At 37.3% G+C, this 26,739-nt stretch overlaps 1 protein-coding gene and 2 long non-coding RNA genes across 8 annotated transcripts in view; 2 read left to right on the top strand and 1 right to left on the bottom strand.

Moving 5' to 3' along the window:
* Window positions 1-23,527, top strand: part of LOC103460419 (uncharacterized) — a 38,321-nt gene extending 14,794 nt beyond the window's left edge. Inside the window, exons 1-5 of one of the 5 annotated variants that reach the window (XR_532920.2) lie at window positions 22,021-22,162; window positions 22,533-22,655; window positions 22,800-22,865; window positions 22,992-23,125; window positions 23,370-23,527. This is a non-coding gene — a long non-coding RNA (uncharacterized LOC103460419). The other 4 variants (XR_014087787.1, XR_532925.3, XR_532919.2 and 1 more) reach the window with 4 other exon arrangements.
* hyal4 (hyaluronidase 4) overlaps window positions 1-25,943 on the bottom strand; it is a 28,038-nt gene extending 2,095 nt beyond the window's left edge. The window contains exons 1-2 of one of the 2 annotated variants that reach the window (XM_008402573.2): window positions 25,235-25,943; window positions 756-1,745 (exon numbers count right to left, since the gene is read on the bottom strand). In XM_008402573.2, the coding sequence (XP_008400795.2) occupies window positions 756-1,712 (957 nt within the window). In that variant the 5' untranslated portion in view covers window positions 1,713-1,745; window positions 25,235-25,943. Of the gene's footprint in view, window positions 1-755; window positions 4,522-25,234 lie in introns of those variants that run through there. The other variant, XM_017303306.2, reaches the window with a different exon arrangement.
* Window positions 7,763-9,491, top strand: LOC108165958 (uncharacterized). The gene is made up of 2 exons (XR_014087786.1): window positions 7,763-8,940; window positions 9,062-9,491. It is a non-coding gene; the product is annotated as an uncharacterized LOC108165958 (long non-coding RNA).
* Window positions 25,944-26,739: the final 796 nt, after the last annotated feature.

Genomic DNA, 26,739 nt, shown 5'->3' on the forward strand with positions numbered 1-26,739 from the left:
GAACAAACTCTGAAAACAAAGTTTTGAATGTTTTGCGGACTATGAAAATAGGTCGCCAAGACGACTGCATTGCTTTGATATTTAGTATGGATTCTAGCACCAGATAGCAGCTGACTGTGTTGTTGCATGTTTGTCATCTCCTGTGCAAATGTCTGAAAAAAGATGGGCAGTCCAAACACCCAGCCATGACTTGACCTTACATCAGAGTCCAGTAAATGGTGAAAGGAATTTGATTGTTGCTGCAAGTTAATGACTCGATGCAATTTGTTGGGTTTCCTTGAAAATTTCCTTCCATTCGGAACAATAAACTGAACCTGATTGCATTGTCTGACAACTAGCGTCAAATTGAAATGTATGTATCTAACTTTGAATCTGTCTTCTTCTTTTTATTTCCTTCATTTCAGCAGGTAAAACCCCATTGAGGTCTAGATCTCATTTTCAAGAGAGATCTGGGCAGAAATCTGCAACACACAACAGCCTGATTACACAAAAAGTCTTTATGACTGGATAGAATTGGTCTATTCTCCTTTAAAAAATGTGTTGAGATATTGGCCGGTAATTGGTGCTATTTGAATAAACTGAACTGACCTGAATTTTCCTTGTCACTTAAATAGGCATTGCTGAATAACAAAGTCTAAAGAGGCAAAGTGACTTGCACTTACGATATATATATATATATATATACACACACACACACACAACTGTGGAAAAAAGTTAAGAGATCTGTTTAAATTGTTCCATGGACTCTGACTTACTGTGGTGAGAAAAGCCAGCGCATCATCTCGGTAGCCTAGTCTGAGGTAGACGTAGGTGGGAAGCTCATACTCCCTTGAGGTAAGTGAGGCAATCCGGAGAGACTCTTGGATTCTGTTGTGGGCAAAGTGCCAGTTACTGATGCTGTTGGTGTGACTCTTTCTGATTGCCACAGAGGGAAACAACGCTGTACTGCTGTTCCACAGCCACAACAGCTCGTTGTTCCTCATCATCTCCGGCAGGGGACACAGGCCCGTGTAGTTCTGGTCGTGCAAGTTGTAGTTATGACAGTCTGGGTAGAGGTAGAAACCCCAGAGGGCATTGGGCCGTAGCCGTGTTCCCAACTGTATTGTCCTTTGCATGAATGTTTTAGCACTTTTCTCAAATCGCCTCTGAGCCAGCACCTCCACCTGAGCTGCAGTCACATTAACATACGCCTTCTTGGTCAGCTCTTTCGACTTTTGTCTGTAAATGTTCTTTTTGTGCCAGTTACGGTCCCACTGAGGTCGCCAGAACTCCCAGTCAATGACAGCCAGGCCACGGAAATCCTCTGAAGGAATGAAGTGAACAATGTGCTGATAAGCTTTGAGCAGATGCATGTCCAGGCTGCAGTTTTGAGGCAGACCTCCATGAATGGCTTTGCCTTGTGGCGTGTAGTAGGGGTAGTAGCCAAGCCGGTTTGCATAAAAGATCGTTACGTTTTGCCCTGTCCAAGTAGCACGTGGGCTTCCTTGTATGTGAAAAAGATGCTCAAGGTTGGTTGTAATATTGTACTTGATGGTACACATATCTAACGGAGCGTTCCAGGCAGCGATAAAGGGCTTCCGACTAATCAAGGGAAGCTTTGCAGGTTTTTGACCAAAGGCAGAATTGAAGAACAATAACAGCCAAGAGCAGGTGACAGAGATGGGTACTACTGGGTGGGAGGAGGATGTCCCGCCCACTGCCACCACATACATTCTTGGGATCAAACGTGTCACCTGTCAATCATCCTGAAGGAGAGGGAAGAAAGTTGAGAAATATGTGGAGTTAAAACAGGGTTTTGAAACGACTTGTTGTAGAACACTTGACACTAGATATTTACATACACTGCATAAAGGTAAGAGTCAGGGTTAAGTTATGAATAAACAAATGAATGTATAAATGAATATAAGTCAATATTCCTGCTGTTTGACATTAAATCAGACCACATGTTCTCTGCTTTATGTCAATTACCAAAATTATTACAGTTTATTACATTTCAGAATAATAAGAGAGGTCCCATCTATTTCCTCAGTATTTGGTAGAATTTGTCAGGAATCTGGAATGTTTGTGTAGCTGATTTCTCCGTTTCTTTTAGCTTTAGGTTTCCAGTTGGACTGCAGGACCATATGAAGAGCTGGCTGCCAGTTATTGAGTGTTTTACCTCAGTGGTAACTCTTCCTTAAGGAAGTGTGTTCTCCTTATCCCCCTCTCTCTTCTTGCCATTCTTTTACTTTGGATTCATGTTTTTCTTTGGCTCTGTGTTTTTGTAAGTTTGTTTGTTCATAATTTTTTCATTAAATACCAAAATCTACTCAACTCAAATCCGCCTGCTACATTTGGGTCTGATTTAAAATCACACATCATGACATCCCAGTTGTAATGACTGCTGCCTTGCTGTACTAAGGCTTTGGATTTGAACCACAGCTGTTTGAGTCAATCTCTCACAGGTTTGACCCAAACACACGGTCTGTGTGTCTGCCGCTCATGAACATGTGCATCATTTTGGAACAAACATCACACCGGGAAGCAGAACGCAATCATCTCATTTATACTCACTTTCTAAGTATTACAACTACAGTCACATAAAATATCAATGCATTTTATCGATATTTTATATGACTACTAAGGTATGAAGTGTTAGGACAGGAATACTTGGTTTTCAAATCTTTCATAAATAAAAGTCTGAAAAGTGTGGTGTGCACGCTGTTGGGATTTTGAGTCTAGCTGTTTTCTACTTAACATGAGTACAAAAGAAGCTGTTCTGGTCTCAGACGTTTTTAGAGAATAGGCGTCACCATGGAGACCAGGGAACCCAGCAGGAGGTCAGGGAGAACCTGGTGGTTCTGTTTAAAGCACAGATAGGTTCTGCAACAACATCCCAGAGTTTTGATCAATCCTTCATCTGGACGTGGAGACAGACATTTTCAAAACTTCAAAATGCAGGCTATACGTCCTAAGTTCACTTAGTTTTCAGTAAGATGTAATGATCGTCCACCTAGCTCTGCTGTGAAACCTCATTAGTTCTCTTTTCTTAAAAAAATATATGCAAACCCGTTGCCTCAAAAGTTTTAATTAGCATGGCAGACAATCACATGTGAGGATATGGGATGACACCTTTATGTGAAAATGTGTTGCTAAAACCAATAAATGTAATTGATGTTTATAGTACAATAACGATTTGCTATTGATCTGTTCAGTAGACTTGCTTGTAGTCTTTTATTTATTTGCTTTTTGTGACAAAAAAAATGAACAGTTTCATTAAATATATACAAAAGTACAATTTCCTGCTTTTGTAACAGAAGAAATACATAAAGTTTAGCAAGTATTAGGCTTATCCAATAGGAAACAATGAATGCAAGGATTTGAAATACAAAACATTCCTATTTGCCAAGTTAAGCTAATATCTGGGGCTGCAGATGGTAATAAATTCAGAACCGTTTGGGAGCCAGAAGAGCTGACTGTCTCTGAAAACTATTACCCTAAGTTCACTAAATGAATGTTGTACTGTAATAACACCCAAAGCTTCATTTTTTAACCCCTTATATAAAAAGGAAACTATTTTATTCAAAGAATTCTTGCTTTCTGTTTCTTTCTCTGCTCAAACTTTTGACAGATATATATAGAAAATATAGAAAGCAGTGATAGTTTGCTCACTTCTTTTGGTAAGACAAACTAAATTATTTGCCAAACTACTCTCAGAGCAGGTCGTCGTGAAAATGAACAGACAATTCACTCACAGTGCAGTTTCATGTGTGCAAATGTACATGGAAAAATATTTCTAATAAGATACGGCTCTGAAAGCATATGCTCATTCTTTAATAACTGACTGCATAGATGAAGCTTTGGAGTTTATCTCTACACCTTAAACGTCCTCAAAGTATTTGACAAATAAAAAAAGTGGTTTAATTAGTTGCTACATTGCAGGAAACCTTGTTGGCCAAACTTTCTAAAGTCCTTCCACTTGTAGCTCAGAGAATAGACTTTAAAATACTGTTAGTTCATAAATCAGCACATTACATGAAACAGCTGCTCTTGTTGGATCAGAAGCTCTCAGAGGAACTTTTCTTCTTCTTTCCTTTTTTATGGCGGTTGGCAAACAACTTTCCGGTGCATTACTGCCACTTTCCAAACTGGAGCTTTTACTGCTACAATCTCCCCATAATACCCGTTTCTTCTTCAAAAACTAAATATTGCTAAGAACCATTTCCCCAGATGACCTCTGAAACAATTCTCATATGTCTAATTTAATTTTATCCCTATCTAAATGTCTAATTAACACCTCTTTTTCATGAACATACTTTTTCACAATAATTACAACAACCATTATTATATTTATTAATTATTTGAAGAGTATTATTTAATCCCATAGGTCTAATTCTTATTCTACATATAATATCTTCTTCTTTTCTTAATTTTCCAACTTTTTTTGGATACTATAATAAAAAATAGCATTGTCTCCTCTATCCCATTGCTCTTGCCATTTTTCTTAATATGCATTTTTATAATATTCTTTATCTCATGTTTAATTATTTTATTATTTAAATCAGTGTTTCTCAACCTGTTTCGGCCCAGCGCCCCCCCAGCCTTCATCCAGGTCCCTCCTCCCCCCCAACAAAGAATTTGCAGGCTACTTTGCCTGCAAATTCATTAATATCATTAATATTACTATCACTATTGTAAATGTTTTGATTTTTATACTTGTTTCTGTATTTATCATCAAAAATAATTTCTCAGAGAACAAAAAAGTCATGGGAATAGAAATTATTTTCACGCGAGTATGAAAAATTTAATGAACATTCAAGTTAAAATTTGTAGGCCTAACAGCCAATCAGAGTGGAAAACAATCCAAGCAATAACGTGTAAAAATGTCCGCCAGCGCCCCCTGCCGTCCTCTGAACGGTACCGCCCACGTTGAGAACCGCTAATTTAAGTCAACAATATTTTCTCTCTCACTTCTTCAATCCATTCTAAAGCCATTAAAATTGCAATTAATTCACTTATATACACTGTCAATTCTTTTATTTCTCCTAATATTTAAATATTTGCTTACAAAAGATATACCTACTTTATCATTTAACATTTTAGAAGTATCTGTATAAATTTGTAGATACTCTGAATATTCTCTTTCTATATAACTTTCCACCTCCTTATTTTCTAATTGTCTCCCTTTTTTCAGCAAGTTTAAATCAACTTCAGTCTGTCAAAAGATCCACGATGGAATATCAGGAATAACAACCACAGGTCTACATTGAAATGTGTCTATTCCTGCATATTTTACTTTATTCATAATTATCAACCCAAAACTACTAATTTATTTCTTTTCTTTTTCTTGACAAGGTTGTAGATCAACCTTCATTATGTCCTTTAATATTTTCCCACCAAGTTATGGCTAGTTGTTCCCTCCTGAGCTCCATCTCACCATCTCAACCTGTAGAAGTATTTGAAGCTGAGTTGTATAAAATACACTCATAATCATAAATTGATCTAATCAGTCCAATATAAATTGTCTTTAAAGTAGCGGTTCTCAACGTGGGCGGTACCGCCCCCCAGGAGGCGTTCAGAGGACGGCAGGGGGCGCTGGCGGACATTTTTACAAAAGGGGGGCGCTGGGATGCCTTTGGGGGGCGTTTGGTCGAAGGTAAACTTTACACTTTAAATGCACAACAATACCAGTTTAGACTTTGAGCAATTTGGTAAAACTGTATTGTGTAACATTAAATCATGCTTGGCTGCAACTGTATCGATGGCAGCTCTTCTATTCAGTGTTTGTTAGCTTCTGTTAGCTTCTTGGCGCAGCTCCGTTCTCCTGCTACTGGTAGCTAAAATCACGATGCCCTCACTTTGTATCCCTCTGAAAAATGAACCCATTTAAATAAAGAAATAAAGAAATCCCTCCATGGTGATACCACGATAGAGAGCGTTCATTTTATAGCGTTAACACGGTGCTGTAAGTGGTCCGGTATGAAACGGGGTGATAGAACAACACAGCACTTTTACATTTCAATAATCAGAATGCAGAATTGTTTCTGTTGTTTTAAAAGGTTTAGGTCAGTCTGCCTTTTCCCCATCGATACGCTTCCCGAACGCTGCGCACCTTAGGGAGTAAAAAAAAAGAAACGACGCACACATTGCACAAAACATGACGATTAGGCGGCGCAGCAGGTGATGAGTGAAGATTATTTGTCTTAAATTATTCGTCTTATAATGGATAAATGATCAAACAAAATCTAGCAACAGGACAGAAACTAAACCAGGACATAGCAATAAACCAAGAGAGGAAAATACCAATTAAATGAAACTAAATGGAAATGAATGAAGAACAAAATGCAAGAATAAATTAAGAAACTAAAGTAAATACAGAGGAATAAACTGGTATGGCAAGACCTTTAGAGCAATAATTAATACAGAGACTGTATGGCAAGAATAAACAGACACTATTTCTAGATAAAAGGTAAAATAATATTGTTGAAGTGTCATGGGTTTGTTGAGACCACATCTAGTACTGAGAATAAATATATCTTACAGACCATAACAGTAAAGAACTGATCACTTATTTATGTTTTTAATTCGATTTGATATATTTATTTCTTCAGTATTATTTTTTATATCAGTGTTAATGTCATGAGGCTGATGACTCCATGACACTTTCAATTTGACTCATTAGGATTTGATTAAGAACCAGATTTGTTCTTTGTAATTTCTGTCCAGTAAAACTATTAATCTATAATCAATAGACAGGTCTATATAAAGATATAATCCATGTTTCTGTCTCATATTTGTATGGCATTAAAATGACCTGGAACTTTAGTTTTTCCACTGAAAGCTCTGGTTTGAACAATAAATGCCATGTGGGTGAAGTTTTATGGATGATACTCTGATGTCCCATTCTCCTGAAGGCAGCACAGAGCTGCACCACCAGAAACTGACAGAAACACTGAAGAGAAGAAGAGCTATGATTAATGTAGTTACAGTTCTATCCATGTTTTAATGTTGCAGAGCTCAGTCGTTTTGCAAATAGTTCAAAGTTTAAACTGGCATGTTGAACATCTTTTATCTGGTCATTTTGTGGAATATTTAACAACTAGAAAATGGAAAAGAACAAGAATATTTTTTCCACTCTGATTGGCTGCTGTTAGGCCTACAGATTTTAACTTGAATGTTCATAAAAAAATTTGTAGACGCTTTTATTATTTTTATATTATTATATGTATTATTTTTGATGATAAATACAGAAATAAGCATAAAAATCAAAACATCTACAATAGTGATAGTAATATTAATGATAAAATTATGGTCAGTGCAAAGTAACCTACAAATTCTTTGTTGGGGGGCAGGAGGGACCTGGATGAAGGCTGGGGTGGGGGGGTGGCGCTGGGCCGAAACAGGTTGAGAAACACTGGGCTAGTGTTTACATTCACTCTTCTTATAATTAAAATATGAATGAAGGGATACAATTTTTTTACATATCAGTAGAAGACACTTGAAAGAAAATTGTATTCCTTCATTCAAAATATTTTATTTATATTTGTTTATTTAAATATTTTACTGACTTCCTCTTGTTCAGGTTTGTGACAGACATTTAGCTCCAGTGTTACAGGCAGGAAGTAAAAAGGTCTGGTCATGTGACCTTTCACACTAGATGCATGAAATTGATATTGCTCAGAGTAGACACAATATTATTTGATTTGAAAACTTCAATTAGCAGCCAAAAGTCAAAACAATTCTTCTAGAGCTTCCAGATGTTAGAAAAAAATGTTTGGCAACAATTGTTGCCGGTGGGATTCTCCTTAGATTCCAAGAAATAAATTAACCTGTTATTTACCATTTTTTCCATAATTTTACCTAAACATGATATTAGAGCTTTTGGTCTATAACTTTCAGCTGAATTAGGATCTTTACCAGGTTTACAAATAGGAATAACGATGGCTTCTTTTCATCCGTCAGGTAATATCCCTTCCTCCCAAATCTTATTATAAAATTCTAATAATATTTCTTTACTCACACCACTAAGATTATTGAATATACTATAACTGATTTGACCATTCCCAGGAGTTGGGTTATTTTAAATATTCAATGCTTTATTCGTAACTTCACACAGCAAATTCAAAAGTGTTAAATGTTTTGGTGTTAGACTTTGCAAAAGCAGAGTTAATTTTACTCTAATAGAGTCACATTCTGTTTATGTAAGTCTGGGGTGTATATTATTAGTAGTTAAAATCCAGTGTTAAAACAAAGTGTTTCCATATCAAATCTAGAGCTGTTAAAATAGAATCAATAACTCTTTACTTCTTAACTCTGAACTCCACCAGCGGCTCTAACACTGAAGGAGTTAATTCACTGACTCCGCCCAGAATCAGATTCCCACCGAAGCGAAGCGACAGAAGCCAAGTCATTTCAGGACTATTTACTTTCCATCTGACTGAGTTATTTACTGCACTCGGTAAGCCATTTTTATTTCTGAGATGGTTTATAACTTATTTTGAATTGTCCTCAACCTGTATGATAGACGTCACGTTGGCCACACGGCTCGGTGTTAGCATATTTAGCTTAGCATGCCGAATGTTAGCGGAGTATAAGTGTTGGAAAAAATCGAGCCGGTGAACATTTAATCAAATTATTGGCTAACTTGAACAGATCTGTAATAATCTGGAGTGTGTTTTTTCATGATGTTGAACGTTTACATGCATATTGGTCAGATTTATCAACCTTTCTGATCGATTCTTTTCCTTTGAAAAAATGTAAAAGGCTTTTTCATGTTGAGAACATTATTCCCACTGTTGTGTCTTCTTATATACGTTTTGCAGCATGTTTTAATCCTTTTATTGCCTTTTTGTATATATTAGGTCCAGTTTGGTTGAGGATCAATCTCCAGTCGTCAGCCTAACCTCCCCCTCCTGATCCCTCCATGGATTCTTCGAAGATTCAAGCTCCAAAAATGATTATGTAAGTGTTAATATCTCTGAAACCCCACATGTCTGTAATTGAGGCTTGTTGTTAGAGTTGTATTAAAATGTATTCCTTCGTTCCATTTCTCATTGTTATGTTTTTGTTTGCTATGATCCAGAGACCAACACTTTCTGTCCTACTCTGAGACTGAAGACTGTCTGATGCTGTAGAGGAGCATGTTGGTGTCTCCGGCCAAACGTCACAAACAGCCCAACAACCTGGAGACAGTCTGTTAGTGAGTGGACATCTCGGTTTGTTATGTATTGTACATATCTGGCAATCTACCTGTTAAAAGAAAATGTACTCTATCATATTACATGAACTGCTTGCTTTACTTTCTCAACCTTGTACTTTGAACAATTTCATGCATGTGGCAATGAAGAAAAATGTATTAATCATACTGCATTTTGTATTGCACAACTAATATGTTAGACCTTTTAAAAAGCAATATGTGAATGAAAGCGACATGTGAAACATGCACATTATTCCACGTTGTAATATGTTTTGTAATTATAGTGCACGTTTTGAAATAAATGCATTTGAGAAAATTATTGCCTCTTTATTAAATGTTTATTTTCCAAAGAATTTTTAAAAGTTCAAAACAATAAAGTACCTATTTAATATTAATTACAAATAACTCTTAAGAAGTTAAAGAAGTACTCTGTGAGAGTTAATATTAAGATCTAACACTGAATTAGTGTTAGTAAGTGTTAAATAATGAACTCCAGCAGATTTGATATTTGACACTATATAAGAGTTAAGGTACTAACGCTCCAAAAAGAGTTCAATTAACCCTTTCTGGTGTGGACCCATATAGACTCTTTAAAAGTGTTGAAATCAAATCTGACAGAGTTCATCTGGGCCTCCTGGATTTGCTGTGTAGCTTTTTAAAAAATCCTCATATTTTTCATCATTATGAAATAATTTAATATTCCTCTGTAATGTTATTCTATGTGCTCTTTTTTCTTTATTATTTATATTCTCTGTGCTATGTATCTTAGCAAATACTTTAGATAATAACCCAGCTTTATTTTATTATCTGTTAAAATATTTCCATTATCCTTTATCATTAGTAAAAAATAATCTTTTAAATTTCCAGACATGTTTAATAGTATTCCAAACCCTGTCTAATGCAGTGTCCCCCCCAAAGATTCACAGTATTTTCTCCAATAACCCTTTTTAGCGTATCATTTTCTTAACTTCTGCCTGTTTCCTTTTATAATTTATTATATTCCAGATATAAATAATTTTCTTAAGTATTTTAAAAGCTTTATTCTGCTGTTTAATTGCTGTTGAACATTCTGGTGTCCACCAAGGAACTATCTTCTTTTTTTTAAATATCACTACTTCTAGGAATAAAACTTTTGGCTGTATCAATAATATTTTGACTAATTTCTAAATGTATTTCATTTATCGGTTTACTTGTATCTACATTTTTCATGTTAACATCACTCATCCTTTCAAAATTGTCCCAGTTTGCTTTCCCAAATTTCCATCCCCCCTCAGTTTCTACCTTTTCTTCCTCTGTATCTTCCTATGCTGACAAAAATGAGATAATGATCATTGCCCATAATCAGCAATAGATTGAGAAACCAAGGTCAGATCAATAGCAGATTTCTTACCTCTTACAAAATCTACTCCATTATTTAACATAATTGTTTTTCTTTATCAACTCTTCTAAATCCCTCCATTATGATCATCTTCATCTCCCCATAATGTGCATTGAAATCCTCACACCAAACTGTTTTCCCTTCAGTGTCCTAGGATTGATTCAAGTTTTAACTTTTCTAATTGTTTGCAAGGGTTATAATAATTTGTTATTTTAATAATCCCATCATTTGTCCAAATTTCTACAGCAATAATTTCTAAATCTGATATTATTTGGAGTTGATTAAATTTCAGGTTTTCCTTTAAGAATATGTCACAGCCTCCTCTATTCCCATCTATCCTGTCTGTACATAAAACTGAGTAACCCTCAAAACTAAACTACAATGATGGCTAGAGCCATGTTTCTTGAATGCATATTATCAAGATTTGATGGTTTTGTATTGAGATTATTAATGAAGCCTTTAAATTCCTGACCATTTGCTGTATGACTGCAGACGTTCCATTGTAATATTTGAATTATGTGACAATTTGAAAAGCCTCAGCTTCAGATGATCCTTCTCCATGTCTTAAGTTCATCATGGATTTTTCCCCCAAGATAAATCTTTGACATCTTTGACAAAAAAGTATTATATTTATTTTCTCAGTTTTAGTTCTTGCTTGTTCTGAACAATTTATGACATATAAAGGAAAGGAAACGAATCAATTTTTCTAATTTAATATTCCATTAGTTATTGTCTGTCACTCTTTTCCCTTCATAAGTTGTTTTTGGAGCGTTTTCATTCTTGTTCACTCCTTTCCCTGCTCCAGCATAAGTAACTTTAATTCATCCTGCATATACTGCAGTATGACTTCTTCCACAGTTACAACATTTAACAGAACTGTTTCCACACTCACCACATCTCTATTTCCCTTTAAAACATTCGTCCGTATCTTTGACATTTATAACATCTGGAAGGTGGTTTAACATAAGTTCTTACTAAAGCTCATGTATCCGATCATCACTTTATCAGGCAGAACTCTGTCCTTGAACTCCTGTAAAAACCTGTAATCTTTCCTCATTTTATTATTTTCATTACATCCTCCTAATTTTCTTCTACAGGAATCCCTGATATTACTCCTTTTAATTCTTTTGTTCAGCATTTTTACAAATGATAAGTAGACTTCAATCCCTTAAGACTTTAGTCTACATCTCCAATAGTTTTTTTAATCCATTTGATATTTAACAAAATGATAGGACTTACTCCTGTCAGACCCTGTCCTGCCTTACATTTTAATAGAACTTTGAAATCTTTCATTATTATTTCGTTCCTTTTTCAGTTCTTTCTTCCTCATCCTCAAGAGATCTTTTACCAGCATTTAGTTCCTTTTTAACTTTTTCTTTCCTTCCTCCAGTGGTGGAGAAAGTACTCAAAAAATGTACTTAAGTAAAAGTACAAATACACAGTCAAAAATGTACTCAAGTAAAAGTCAAAGTACCACATTAACATTTTACTTAAGTAAAAGTAAAAAAGTACTGGCTTTTAAAAATACTTAAGTATTAAAAGTAAAAGTACTCGCTGAATGCATTACCTAATCACTAATATCATTAAGTGTGCCGATCGTATTTAATTTTAATACATCAGAAATGTGCCATTTTAATGAACACTACCACAGATTCAACATGTTCTTATTGTGTTTATTCTCTGTAACAGTTTAGACTTAGATATGTGATTCTATGAATCATAATTTCAGGGATGGAAACATTTTGTCTCCTGTCCTAACATAACATGAACTTCATTAGTCACATTTATTTAGAAAGAAATCCAACTGAAAGGGGATGTAAAGAAGGTGAGGGGAGGCAACCAAGGAGCCATGTAGCAGAGTTGTAGTCAAGACCACCGAACCCAAGACCAAGACCAGCGCTAAATGACACAATAACATTAAGTTTACCTATCAAAATTGGTTCTCAGATTGATCTGAAAGATCCACATTCCCATAAAAACACCTAGATATAAAATACTTAGAGCTGAAATATATTTAACCAGTATCAATTAAAACTCACTTCATTCTGTTTTGCTTTCATCGCTGTGCTACAATCCGCAGAGGTCTCCTGCTATTCCTAGAAAAATAACGCCCTGGGCGGTTGCCCATATTGCATATGTCAGAAACCACAACTGAAACATCGCAATTAACGGTAAATAACGTTCAACTATGAACACTGTCCAACGGCGCAACAAGTAACCAAGCAGAATGAGCATCATGACTGTTTTCATCCTCCCACTGCCATGTTTGCCACCATGACAGGAGACGAAATCAATCAATGAGCAATGAGCATGCTCTGTGTTCATACGTTCAACTTTTACTTATTCAGCGAATAAATAAATGTGTGTATGCACACACACACATATATATATATATATATATATATATATATATATATATATACTGCAGTATACACAATAACAAAGAACGGCTCTCAGTGAGGCTTCAGTCCCATCAATCTTTGTAAAGATCCGTCCAGGAGAATCGGATCGTTCCTTAATGTCATATTATTATATTGCAGACTTTGGTCACAGCGTTGTCCCATATTTGGACACCTCAGTCAAAACCTCCACACAATAATTCAGAGCATAAGTGACAACTTTTTTTCATCAGATGCAACATGTGTCTCTGTACAGCTAGCTTTGCTAGCATCACGTCCACAGATCTTACCTTCCTTTAAGCTTTCCTTCCAAGTGACTAAAAGTTGGACGAAGTCCCACCGTCTGTGAAAGCGAAGCGCTGCTGATTTTACATGTCGCCATATCAATTTATGCAGCGCTATTATATTATAGACAAACATCTCCTCCCGCTCAGAGGAAACCACTGCGCATGTCTGGAGCTCCGCGTGCGAGTAAAGGTGGAGCCGATGGGTGACAACAGACACTAAGTCACGTTATTGCTGGGATTTTACGGCGCCACCTTAAATCCCTGAACTTCACATTTTAACGGACAAAAAACTCAACGGGACTTGGATGTAACGAGTAACGACAGTTTTGTAGAAATGTAGTGAAGTAGAAAGTACAGATACTTACTGTAAAATGTAGTGGAGTAAAAGTAGAAAGTATCCATTATTAAATCTACTTAAGTAAAGTATAGATACACGAAAATTGTACTTAAGTACAGTAACGAAGTACTTGTACTTCGTTACTTCCCACCACTGCAACTAGTCACCTTGATCCACTCTTAATCCAGATTATGCCAAAATCCACCTTTAACCCTTGTATGTCGAAATGGGGACCAACTGACCCCACACACATAAAACCTGTATCATTTTCCATATACCTCTACGTTTGCCTAAGTCCTCACACGCAAAAGGGTTAAATTCAGTTTATTACTTGCCAGGTAACGTTTAGGCTGTCTTAATTCAAACAATCCATGTTCTCTAATCAGCTACAGCTACAGAGCACTGCAGTCGCTCTGATCACTGCGAGTCCCACTGACCTGCCACCCAATCACCCCACTAGGTCAAATGTAGTTTTCTGGGGTTTTTGGTTCATTTAGTCCTCATGTCTGTGTGTTTTGCCCTTGATTGTTTCCAGCTGTCCCTGCTTCCCCTGGTCATCCTCTGTGTATTTAACCCCACTGTGTCAGCTGCTCCCTGTCCAATCCTAATCGTGTCTAATGTTCTGTCTTAGCTGTCGTGTCTCGTGAACCCTGCCTCTGTTCTACTGTGAACTTCATTATTCATCATTAAAACCATCATTTTCACTACAACCTGGGTCCACCGCGTCTCATCCTCACCACAAAACCACAATTCATGACTCTGAGGTCTTTTGGTTCTGGTCTGCTCTGCATCCCCAGAACCAGAACCAAACAAGAACCAGCATTCAGCTTCTATGCTCCACAAATCTAGAACAAACTTCAAGAAAACTGCAAAACAGTCGAAACACTGAGTTCCTTTAAACCAGCTTTAAACCAAGACTAAAAACCCACCTGTTAAGAGTTGCTATTGAAAAATTATAAATGAAACAATCAACATTCTGATATGTAACGACGCACTTAACAAAATGTAATGACTCAGTTATTGACTGTGTTCTACATCTATGTATTTTTGTGGGGTTTTTTATGTGAAGCACTCTGAACTGCCTTGTTGCTGAAATGTACTATACAAGTAAACTTGATTGGCAACTTTTTTGCAAATACATGAACTAATCGAGCTTTTTTTTTTTTTTTTTTTTACCGCAGCTCCGTCTCCACACGTCTCTCTCTGTTGGTTTGAATTCTCCTGTCCAGTAAGTGTCCACAGATCTGGAAGCCAATTGCCACTTATTAAAGTTTTTTAGACAATTGAAGAGAAACACAGAATCAAAAGTGACATTATAATGTAAAAAACACAAAAAATCCTCTTGCGTCGGTGTAAAGTGTCAAACTGCTAAAATGACGATGTATCTAGTCTGCAAAACAAAACATTTTTGGGAAATTCACACACAAACATTTTGTAACAACTTCTATAGGTTAGATTTAGTGATGGGGCAAAACTTAAGCTGGAGGTCAAAACGGATGACAAAATTTAGATTTTGACTCTACATGCTAAAAATAAATGTACTGAAGCCCAGGTTCCTCTTCAAAAAGAGATTGTAGATCTCAACAAGGTTTTTTTTATAAATAAATGTTATAAGTATTTCATAGGGATTTTTTTCATGATGTACTTCTTGGAATATGGATCAGAATCATAATCCATCAGATTTCACAATCCTCCTCAAATATATGTGGAGCCCAGTTCCTACACTCTCTACTACTTCCAAGGTTTAAGAAGGTTTTGGATAACATATCACAGATTTCACATTTCACTGTTTTAAATTCAGCAAAACATGTTCATCATTATGTATCCTGAAACTGAAGCTAGCTTACCATGCTAGTCCTGTTCTGTTCCTGTGAATGTATTGATAAAAGACTCTGAGTCTGAGCTGAAATCACTTCCATCTGCAGCCTGGCAGAGAGCTGAGGACTCATGATTTAACCAGAGGAATTTGCTGTTATTCACTTTGGAGGTTTTTTATTTCAGCCAAAACTTAGATGCAGAATAAAGGACATTAACAAGGAACAGATCTCAAACCCACGGCTCCTTGGTCCTAAAACCACTTTAGGCTGTACAAACGTGAACCTGATAGACTGTGAATTTCTACTGACATATTTTGAGTTCTTTGTTTAGACAAAGACTCTAAATCAACAGCAGGATATTTAAGAGTTGGAATAAGAGAACAACTTTTCAAATATCAACAAAACTACAGTTTGTGTCCTCGTGGAGCGCAGACACAAACTGTTTAATACTGTTTAATTCATGTTTAATACACATGAAGGGTCATGTGTATTAAACACATGACCCTTCATGTGTTTAATACTTTGTTTGTATCACAACAGAGCAGAAGCTGAAGATTAATGATGCTCAGTCCATGTTTACAGTCTGGTTCTGTCTCCAGATGAATGAGTCCTGTGGGCACCTTGGAGCCGCGGTCAGCTCTGCTATCGATTAGGAAAGGAGTTTGTTGATGTCTGTGGTTCCTGTGGAGTGGAACAGCTCCACTCTTTCAACGTACACAAGGGATTGTGGTCGAAGGCGTCTGTGTTGGAAAACTGTGGTGGTGTTGAGCCACAGCTGCCACTTGAGACACATTCAGGTGTCAGAAGTTCAGCAGGTCCAACTGCAGCTGATAGTAGATATGGTTTACTTTGCATGAAATCTTTCTGAAACAGAAGACAGCCATTCAAACCTGAATGAACAACACCTCAGCAAACTATTATGCTTACTCCTGAAAAAAACAACTAAGAATCCTGAATGTCCCTGAAATTTTGAATTTTGACAGGCACACATTAAAAAGGACAATAAAATTCTTTTGAGCAAATTCATTAAAGGCACAAGTGGCAAAGGCACCAGCCTGATTCCTGAGGGGCTCAAGCCAAAGTAACACACACACACACACCCACACGCACACACACACACACACACACACGCACACACACACACACACACACACACACACGCACACACACACACACACACACACACACGCACACACACACACACACACACACACACACACACACACGCACGCACGTACACACACACACACGCACACACACACACACACACGCACGCACACACACACACACGCACGCACGCACACACACACACACACGCACACACGCACGCACGCACACACACACACACACACACACGCACGCACGCACACACACACACACACACACACCATCTGTTATAAAAATTAGCCCCAAACCTAACTGGACTTCACCTAATCTCATCCACCTTATTCAGGATAATTTACTAATAGTTCATCATTCTGACCTTGTAAACATATTTGTAAATGTCTTTAGTTTGTCCTCTGCTATGCTGTTACTATCCTGTATGTTGTAAACAAGAGAATCGCTGCTTGGCGTCAACCATGTGAATCAGGACAAAATGTTGTTTTTGATTTTGTCCTTATACTTTAAAATATTTGAATCTAATACCAGTTTTTTTTATTAAACCGTGCTAAATAGAGCTTGTTGATAGCAACATTATGTGAAATTGAAGCTGTGTATGTCCAAGTATAATATTAGTCTATAGTGTAGCAGCATAAATGGTACACTGCCACTTTAAGAAGGCCAATTTTGGCTTCTACATCTAAACAGGTCTCCACCTGTCATGACGTCTGTCTCCGTCTCTGTCTGTTGTGCTGGCCTCTCCTCTGCTGCACCTCCAACACTTGGACCGATTTGTCCTTTTGTTTGACTGCTGGCAGGAAGCTGCACTGCACAGGTTGAATTGCTGATCTGCCCATCTGGTGGTTCGGTAACTCACAGCCTCCTGATGAACCATTGATTGGCGTTACACCTGGTTTGATACTTGCTGCTGTTTTGCCTATAAAAAGAAAGTTTTAAAAGACCAACCTGAACTTTCCCCTGCCCTCTGGGGCATTGATGGCATTACCTAACGGAATTAAGTGCCATATTGTGTTGTTGTTGTATCATTATTCATATTGTTTTCTTTTGTTTTTCTTTGAGGGACTGAGGCTTCTGTGGTGGAGGTGTCATGTCATGTCATGTCATGTCATGTCATGTCTTGTCTTGTCTTGTCTTGTCTTGTCTTGTCTTGTCTTGTCTTGTCTTGTCTTGTCTTGTCTTGTCTTGTCTTGTCTTGTCTTGTCTTGTCTTGTCTTGTCTTGTCTTGTCTTGTCTTGTCTTGTCTTGTCTTGTCTTGTCTTGTCTTGTCATGTCATGTCATGTCATGTCTTGTTTTGTGCGTTTATTTTGTTGGAGCACCTTCTTCTTCTTTTGCCGTGTCATTGTAGTGTCCAGGGTGACCACTTTTCTTCACTGGGTGTTGCCCCTTCCCTCACAACTTTCTCCCACCGGTAAGCCTCAATCTTAAATATTTTATTACAATCAAAATTTTGTTAAAATGCATTCACTGTTTTAACCATTCAGTTTCAGGATATTGTTAATTTAAAAGGTGTCTTTACATAATGAAGCCTAATAAATTTTGTAGAATCTTCTGAATCCTGTCTCCATATTCCAGCAGAACTTATGTCCTCATTGTAATTACATCTTTCTGGAGAGTTATTACAGTTGGCATTATTGGTTTCTCTTATTTATTGCAAACCTTAACATTCTCTATTTTGGTTTCATAACCTTAAAGAAAATCCACTCAGGCTGCCACAGTGACCTGTGCAGTCCGGCAAACACATTTTGACTGCGCTGCATTTGATAAAGACGAACTGTGAGGATGGAGGTTTCTGTGTTTGTATTTTGGTTAATTTAGTCCCTGTGTGGTCGTGTCACTCTTGATTGTTTCCATCTGTCTCGTCTTCTGTGATTATCTCGTGTATTGAAGTCCACTTGTTGTCTTGGTCTCTTGTCAGATCATTGTCTTGTGTCATAGTCAGCCAGTCGTGTTGTTTGTCACATTTTGTTGCATAGTTAGTCGTCACAGTTGTACTGATAAGTCCTGTGTCGGCCTTAGCTCTCGTAAGTCAGTTTATTGTTACTGTTGGCTACCGGTGCTGAGCCTCAGCTTCCGCTCTGCCCTGCAGCCTGTAATCTGGACTGTCTGAGCCACATTTTTATCATTAAATCACCATCCATCTTCTACCTGGGTCTCAGTATTCATTATCACCTCCACCACCACATCATGACAACATCATCTCAACCCTGTGCTTCATGACAGATCAGATCTAATCAGATAAGGCTGGAAATGTCGGATTTGGTTATGTTTATTACACATAAGTCACTCTCAGTGGCATCTTAATAATTTAAAAGTATAGTGAACATAACTCATTTTGTAGAAATTATTAACATATCAAGTAAAGTGAAGGTTTTTGAGAGCTTATTGCTGTTCTATATGTTGCAGCTCTAAACTAACAAATGGCTGTAAAAACTGCAGCATGAAAATACAGTAAGGTGGCTGGGTTTTGAAAATACAGCTTTTATCAGTGATCTGAAATGCTTATGGAAAATATATGGGACGTGATTGGACCTCTGGATCACGTGCGGAAATTTACAGCTGTACTGTAAATTTTTAATGTACAGTTGCATTGTGGGATATTTACCGGCTGGTTCACAGGCTAGAGGGCGGGGCAACCATAACTTTCACCGGGTAAGTACTTTTTAATAATAATAATAAAAAACATTGTATTGCAGTTTTGTGTTTGTGTGCGAAAACATATTTTATGTGATTATGTTGAGCTACTCAAGCTAACTTTGGTTATTTCTGTTAGCATTATGTGCAAAATATGTGCTTTATAGTTCAGTCCACCTTCTAGAATATGCAGATGGTTATATTCTGGTCTTTTTACCAGCTGATTTTTTTTCTTCTCACTCTCGCACGTCAACGTTAACGCGTTAGCGCACGCAATTAACCTGAACATTTTAAGGCATTAATATTACATAATGCTTATTAATCGAACCATCTATGTTGAGCTTTCATCAGAGCCTCTCTCCCGCGGAGGGTTATCTAGTTCACAGCAGCACGTTACACATGGGGAGCTGCGAACAGTGAACTACTTTTTCCTAGCCCGCAATTTCACATGCACCAATTCCACCGGTCATCGCAGACCGGATGAGGACGACAGAGTGCCGCCTCATTCCAGGAAATGAATGCAGAGGAACATTTCTAAACCAACGTTTAAAACAAACTGATTTTCCATAAATCTTCCTGAATATAAAAACCTGGAAAACTAAGAATCTTCAGACATGGTTGGTTTGAGACAACAAAACATTTTTTGACAATGTGCTTGATATCAGTTTCATGGGCAGCTGCTCTTGGGGCATCCAAGGACTAGAAAATTAAATAGATCTAATAAAATAGATCTTATCTATCATTTGGCTCCTGCACGTTTGGTGCCACTAGTATGTGTAGTTGAGTAAATTTATCTTAGTTTCTATTGAGTACAGGACACTACAAATTGCTTGGATTTAAAATTGTTGGCATGCAGCAAGAGGGGTTTACACAGCTGTGTGCATATTTAAATTTTAAGCTTTCAAAGTTAGGCATAGTGAGTAATTGTGATTAATCAGCCAGTGCCAGATTCTGCTATGGGCGATGTGGGTGATGTTGAGGAAAAATAACTATTTATAGTGTTTAACACAGTTTAAACCTTTTAGAACAAATGTCTTAATTTTGAACAGGTTTCTGTTAGTGATTTGAAACTAAAACTATTGCTGGGTAAGTATTGAATAGAGATCTGCAGGAGAGCCTCGGCTCAGAGCCCTGGGGTCTTATCATTAAAGACAGGAGGTCATAAATTAACACATGCAGGAAGGTGGAGGACAGAATCACTTGAATTACTCTGAGAAAGGAAACTTTGGTCGGTTCATGTAACCAGGATGAGAAATCTTCCAAAACTAACATCTGACATGGTGAAAAAAACTGAATATAACATAAAATGTTTTAAATCACTAACATTTAATTTGTAAGACATTTTTCTTAGTTATTAATAACATGTTTTGACTAAAATTCTATTATCTTGTTTTAGAATTAATTTAGTTAATGATGAATGTATTAGAAATTGTATTATTTCTGACTATATTAGAATCACATGAAAATGTTTTGTTTAGTATTAGAAAATACTTAGGTTTATGGTGAATTAATGTCTTAATTCTTATTTGTTTCTAATTCCTAATTAGAAACAGGAATTGTACTTCATTATTTTCTGTTTATTATCTATTGCTTTTGTTTGATATCAGGACTAAACTTTGGAGATGCTGAGTGCAGAAGAACAAATTGGGTTTTTTGGAGAACTTTTCATTGAATTAAAAACAGTATTAAAGGTTTGTTCCTGGCAGAGCAGAAGAGAAACCAGAATTTCACAGCTACCTGTGAGGTTCCTGCATCTGTTTCTCTTGGCCCAGATGGCTGTAGAGCCGGATAGTGTTAAGAAAATACATTTAAAATAAGTTAGTTTTAGAATTTATCATGACTTGATTGAAATACCATAATTATAGTTTTAAAATTTATAATATATTCTGACCTATTGATCTTTATTTTACTGTAGTTAAAGCAGATTGTTTGTCAAGATCTCTGATCTGCTCTTTGTCTGTTGGGAAACAATCAGTAGGAAGTTCTAGCTTTTCACACTGATCTGTGAAAACCATAAACCACCATGAATTCAGAGAGTCTGCTTCCACCTTATTTAACAAAAGGTGTTTGATCTTGTGAACAAACTGCAGGGACTTTCTAAATTTAAAAGGGCCAGAGATGCCTTCCAATTGGTCAAGTAGAGATACGCCTTATTTGAATACATTAAGAGGAAAACACACCTACAGGTATAAAAGTTTGTGCACAAGGGAAACAATTTAGAAAAAAGCTGATTTATTTTACTTCTGCACCAGCTCTTTCTCCAAGGACGTCCTTGATATTTCTCTGTCTTCTTGTCTCAGGTAACAATGTTTGTATCTGTGTTTCTTCAGTTTCCTGTACTATCTTATACTTTCTTCTGATTGGATTAAATTCTGTAATTCTGTGACGTCAACACGCATTGTTGTGTTTCTGTCCCCACACGTGGCCACGCGAGAAAACCCGGGATCAACAGGAAGAATCAGAGCCAGAGATTTGCTAAATTTAATTGTATAAAAAATTCTTCCTTAACATCGACCGCCCAGGGCGGGATCCTGTTGACCGACCCCTCTGACCACCCCAGATACTCCAATTGTCTGTGTCTCACTGTAACTTCCATCCTTCTGTCTATATGTGGCATTATTATTATTATGATCATATTTTCTTTTTCTATTTTGATATTTAATTAATTGATAGGTTTTTTATGTGTATTTCCAATTTCGAGATTTGGTATCTATTGTAATTAACTTTATTGCAGTAGCAGAAAGCTACCAGTAGGAGGCAGTGTGCTCTCCTAATCGCTCCAGAGTCTGTATAACTGACATATGTTAACTGGTTACCTCAACCTGTTCTATCCTGTTCATAGGTTAGTAGGGTCTGTAATTGTTTTACTTTCACAACATAACCTTTTGAAGAATTTATTTAGTATTATTAACGTAGTTTTTAGAGTGTTTTTAGTGTTTTGTTTACAGCTGTCATAGCAACAGAACTAACAGGCGCCGGGAGGAACAAGAGCGACTGCAGTCCTAGTTAGCTGAGGTTTTATGTACATATTGTTTAATTTACATTAGTTATCAGTTATGAATATGTTACCTGTGATCTGTTTAGCCATAGGTATTTCTGTGAGAATGTTTATGTACAGAAGAAAAAAAAGAAATACAAATCCATTGTATATTGTACAGTAAAATACTGGATAGCAATGAAGTGTGTAGAAGGGTAAAAAAACAAGTTGTGTCTTTATATGGAAGGATAAAAGAAACTGTTCATTACAGAAATAAGCATGTTGACAAATGAATGCCAAAAAAATAACATTGACCCAATGTCTAATAAAGAACAGATTCCAGGAGGATTTGAGAAGTTCGGAGTTGTGTCTGCCTCGTTACTTTAACCTGTTCTATCCTGTTAACAGGAAAATTCAACATCTGTTACACCAACACCAGCCCTGGTGCGTGTAACATATAGACTAATGGATGAAAAACATAGTGAGATATTACCATCTAACTGTCTGCCAACCTTAGGTCTACAGATAGAGGTACAGAAGGTACAGAAGGTCTCTGTCTGCAAACATAGTATATGGATAGAGACAGAGGAATGTATCTCTATGGAAATGTCTGTCTGTACCTGAGTATTAAAGTTAAAATTAAACCTAATATCACTGAACATTGTTATTTTTCAGGAAACAGCATCAAGGGCACAAGCGGGTCCAGCAGCACCTTTTGCCACCTAGAGTATTTTTTCATAGGTGAATGAGAACTATGTCAGTAATGCCTTTACAAAACATATTTGGTAGCTCACAAGGATATAATCTAAAAATGTAATATGTACTTAAAAAAAGGGTCATTTTAAACAGTCTCCCACCTGTTTCTAGGTGATTCATAGGCCTGAACCCAGAAAGGACAAAAGCTACAAACAGAAAAGAGACATGAAAACCAACAGGAACATGCAGTGAACATGTGTCTCCATTCTCCTCCTTCATGGACTACCAGTGGAACTTTTGAAATGGTAAAATAACATTTACACACAATCAGTTCTCTTACTCCATCTCTCTTCCTGTCTGTCCTTTTCTGTCTGTCTCTCTGTGTCTGTCCTGTCCACTTCTAATAGACAGACATGATGAAGGAAGGTCAGAGTGTCTGTCCACTAAATCTGTCCTTTTCATCTTGTCTGTCTTTAACTGACATAAATGCAGTTTAATGGTCTGTTTATCTCATGAATTAAAACATGTTTTTCTTTCTTTATCTTCTAGCAACCAGATGATTTCTGGAGACGTTCAGGACTGAGACCAACTCAGAACTCATCCATGTTGGTTTTGTTTGGCTGTTCACTAAGTCTTAAACTTGTCCAAATGTTTAAGATGTACTGTTGGGGTTCCAATAAAGTTTTGAAAAATATGTAACTTCCAAATTTGACACTGCTGGATCCCTTCCTTCCTTCAAAGGAAGAAAACGACAGACATTTAGAATTTTGCTGCAAGTTTTACATGAAACGCTGTTAAAAAAAATTAATGACTTTGAAGTGCAGTTTGCTTGGAAACTTTGATGTTTGGGTACTTTTGTTTTAGTAAAGATGATTTAATTCATTGTATACAATGTAATGCATAGGCGCCGGAACATGGGGAGCTTTTTTTTGCCCACATAATATGTTTTAATTTATTTTCAGATACATGATTTCCTTTAGCAAATCAATTAACACAAAGTTTTACATTTTTAAAGCCGCAGAAGGGAAACATGAACCAAACATAAACCGGAGATGTGCTTTTATTTTGAAAAGAGAGCGCCATAAATTGTGCTGTCCCGCACATTAACATCGAGTGCAGACTGGCTTTACTGCCACTTCCGAAGAGGCGGCTAGTTTTATCCCACTGACAGATGGGTCCCGATGCTGGCTGTCGGCTTCTAAACACTTCTGATGATGCTGACATCACTGTAGCAGCGCTAACGATGCCATTTAAAACATTCATTGCCTCTGTGAGTCACTGTTGCTCAGCTATTTTTCTGTCCGTGAAAACCCGCCTACTCCTGCCTGGGGTCCAATCAGAAACTGACATTTTCAGTTAACTTCCGTTGCAATCAAACTCTGTAAGAGAGTTTGTAAGTTTTGGCCCATGGGGCGTCTCATAGTTGGACCTTATGCTGTTGTTAACTTAACTCTGAGCTCCTCTGTACATCAGTGGAAGACCACTAACCTGAAGGTTGACTCCAACTGGGTCATCAACACGGCACAGACCCAAATACTGAAACGGAACGACTGACAGATGAAAGAATCAAGGTTTCAACGGCTCAGTAAAAATCCAGACCTCAACTTGACTGAAATGGTGTGTGGCAAAAGGAAGACTACACAGAAATGAACAAACCTTAATGAAGTGAAAGAATGTGGTACAGAAGCTGTTCATAAATTGTTAGGAAACAGCATTTGACTACTGGAGAACTGTTTGTGGTAGATATTAGCGTCTGAATTCCTGCTGTTCGTCTCATTTTAGCAGCAAGTTTAGTCCACAAGCCTCAGATCCTGTAAACTAATCAAGACTCTTGACTGCAGCATTTGATCTTTGACCTGAGTCACGTTAATCTGTGTCTGTGTGCTGACAGCAGCCTGGAAACCAACACCATCTCCTGAATAGAAAATAACTTTTATAGAACGCTGTAACTAGCTTTAATCTGTCTGCCTAAAAAAATTGCCCCCCCACGCTGCAGGATTTTAAGACTATTTACTGTAAGTGGTTATGAGTCAGAGCATCTGTTAAAAAGCTCAAAAGCTACCTAAGTGAGTCTTTAGATGTTACAGCTTTTGCCATCTGAATAAAAACTAAAAGCGAAAGATAAAATGGGTTTTGCTTTTCTGAATTCTAAACGGCAAAACTTTGCTCCATTCTGTGGGTTTCTGTTCAGGGTGAGCTAACATTCTTTGCATGACAGAGCGTCCTCTTTCTCCTCCTCCTTCCTTCATCACCCAAAACACTCAAACCATGCTGTAACACTAAGAGGTGCCGCCTCACACAGGATTTAAAAATATACTTCATCCCCCGTCCTGGTGCCAAACAACAGATCTATAGGAGAGCTGGTTTCAGTAGTTTACTGGTTAAAAAGTAGCATCACAAGGTTAAAAGCTCACCTGCCCCTGCTGGAGTATCATCTTTAGGGGTCACAGTAGAGGTCATGGCAGTCCATCTGAAACTAACGTCCAAGAGGCCTGAACTTGTCTTTCCGTCACTTTTGAACACCAAACAGTCATCCACACTTATATACAGCCAAGGAAGGGGAAGAGAGGGAGGGGAGAGCGTCAGCACCACAACACAGCAAGAGAGAAGAGAGGGAGGGAGAAAGGAAGGGAGGGAATGAAAGAGAGGCAGAGTCACAAAGAGGAGGGAGAGAGAGAGGTTTTAATTCCATCTGAGCTTACCGAGCTCTTAGGAGGTCTGATCCTTTGCTAGATTAGTCTCAGCTCATTCATTTCACTCAATCTCCAAAACAGACATTTGCTAAAATGTCTCTGCACATGCAGGCCTGGTTAAAGTCCCCAAACGATGTGCTGTTTCTGGTTGGTAAGGTTTTCAACCAATTCACAGATACTCTGACTTGATCTATACTTTAAGCTCTTGATAGCATTGTCCATTCTCAAACTATCTTGATGATGATTTAGAAATAGGTGTCATCCAATGCCTTCAGTCTAAATGTGATCAACATGTTCAGTTTGCTGTTCAGTCCAGTGACTGTCACTCACCAAATTCTGTGAATTTTCTTTCTACTGTTGTACATCCGACTAAAGCCATTAGAGCCTCTTCGCTTTTGTTTAAGCCCATTGTCTTTTTCCCACCTACAACTGATCCCAGATTCCATTGCTAGACTCCACATCCACACATTGTTCACTCCCATATCACCACATGATTTAAGTCAAATTTGAAAACATTTCAGAAGTCAACAATAAATTCCCCTTATTTCAAAAGCTCTAACTTCATAAATTTTGTCTCCATCCAGGTAGCGTCGACCTTCTGGTCAAGGTCTTGAATTTCTGTGCTCTAAACTAAAAACATAAGTGAACTGTGCTGTTTAAATGCTCCATATTTGTTCTACTTGGCTCTATGTTAAGCAGTTTAATGAAACCCATTTAGATTTGGAATACTTTGTTAAAATGTTGCACATTAATGTGACAGTCTGTCTCCAAACTCAGACAACCTGGTACCCTGCAGCTCTGAACGTATGGCTGGTGGAGTATCCAGAATCTGAAGACAGCAGACTACCGACTCAGCAAAGTGCTGATGACTTGAGTTGCAAACATCTTTAACCACATCAACTTACAAACCCTGAGAAAACCAGAGTAGACAAAAAAGCAAATTCCAAGAGGAACTAAAACATATCAAGAACAAAATTCAAGACAAATACAATTAAGAACAAAAAGCTGTTTTACATCTGCATGTATTTCTTAATTTGACTGTGTTGTTGCTGTGCTAATTAAATGACAGGACATGTGAACCCTGCCCCTGCTCAGATTCCAGCGGTTTACCACATATTTACAACCACAAAACAAACCCAAGTCCCTGTCTTAAATATACACATGGATTTGATCTCTTTTGACTGGTAATGCTTTTCATGTTGCATAAATATGTCATCCAACTTCCA

This window comes from Poecilia reticulata, chromosome 6, assembly GCF_904066995.2.
Source record: "Poecilia reticulata chromosome 6, P_reticulata-male-v2, whole genome shotgun sequence".
In the NCBI taxonomy this organism is placed as follows: Eukaryota; Metazoa; Chordata; class Actinopteri; order Cyprinodontiformes; family Poeciliidae; genus Poecilia; species Poecilia reticulata.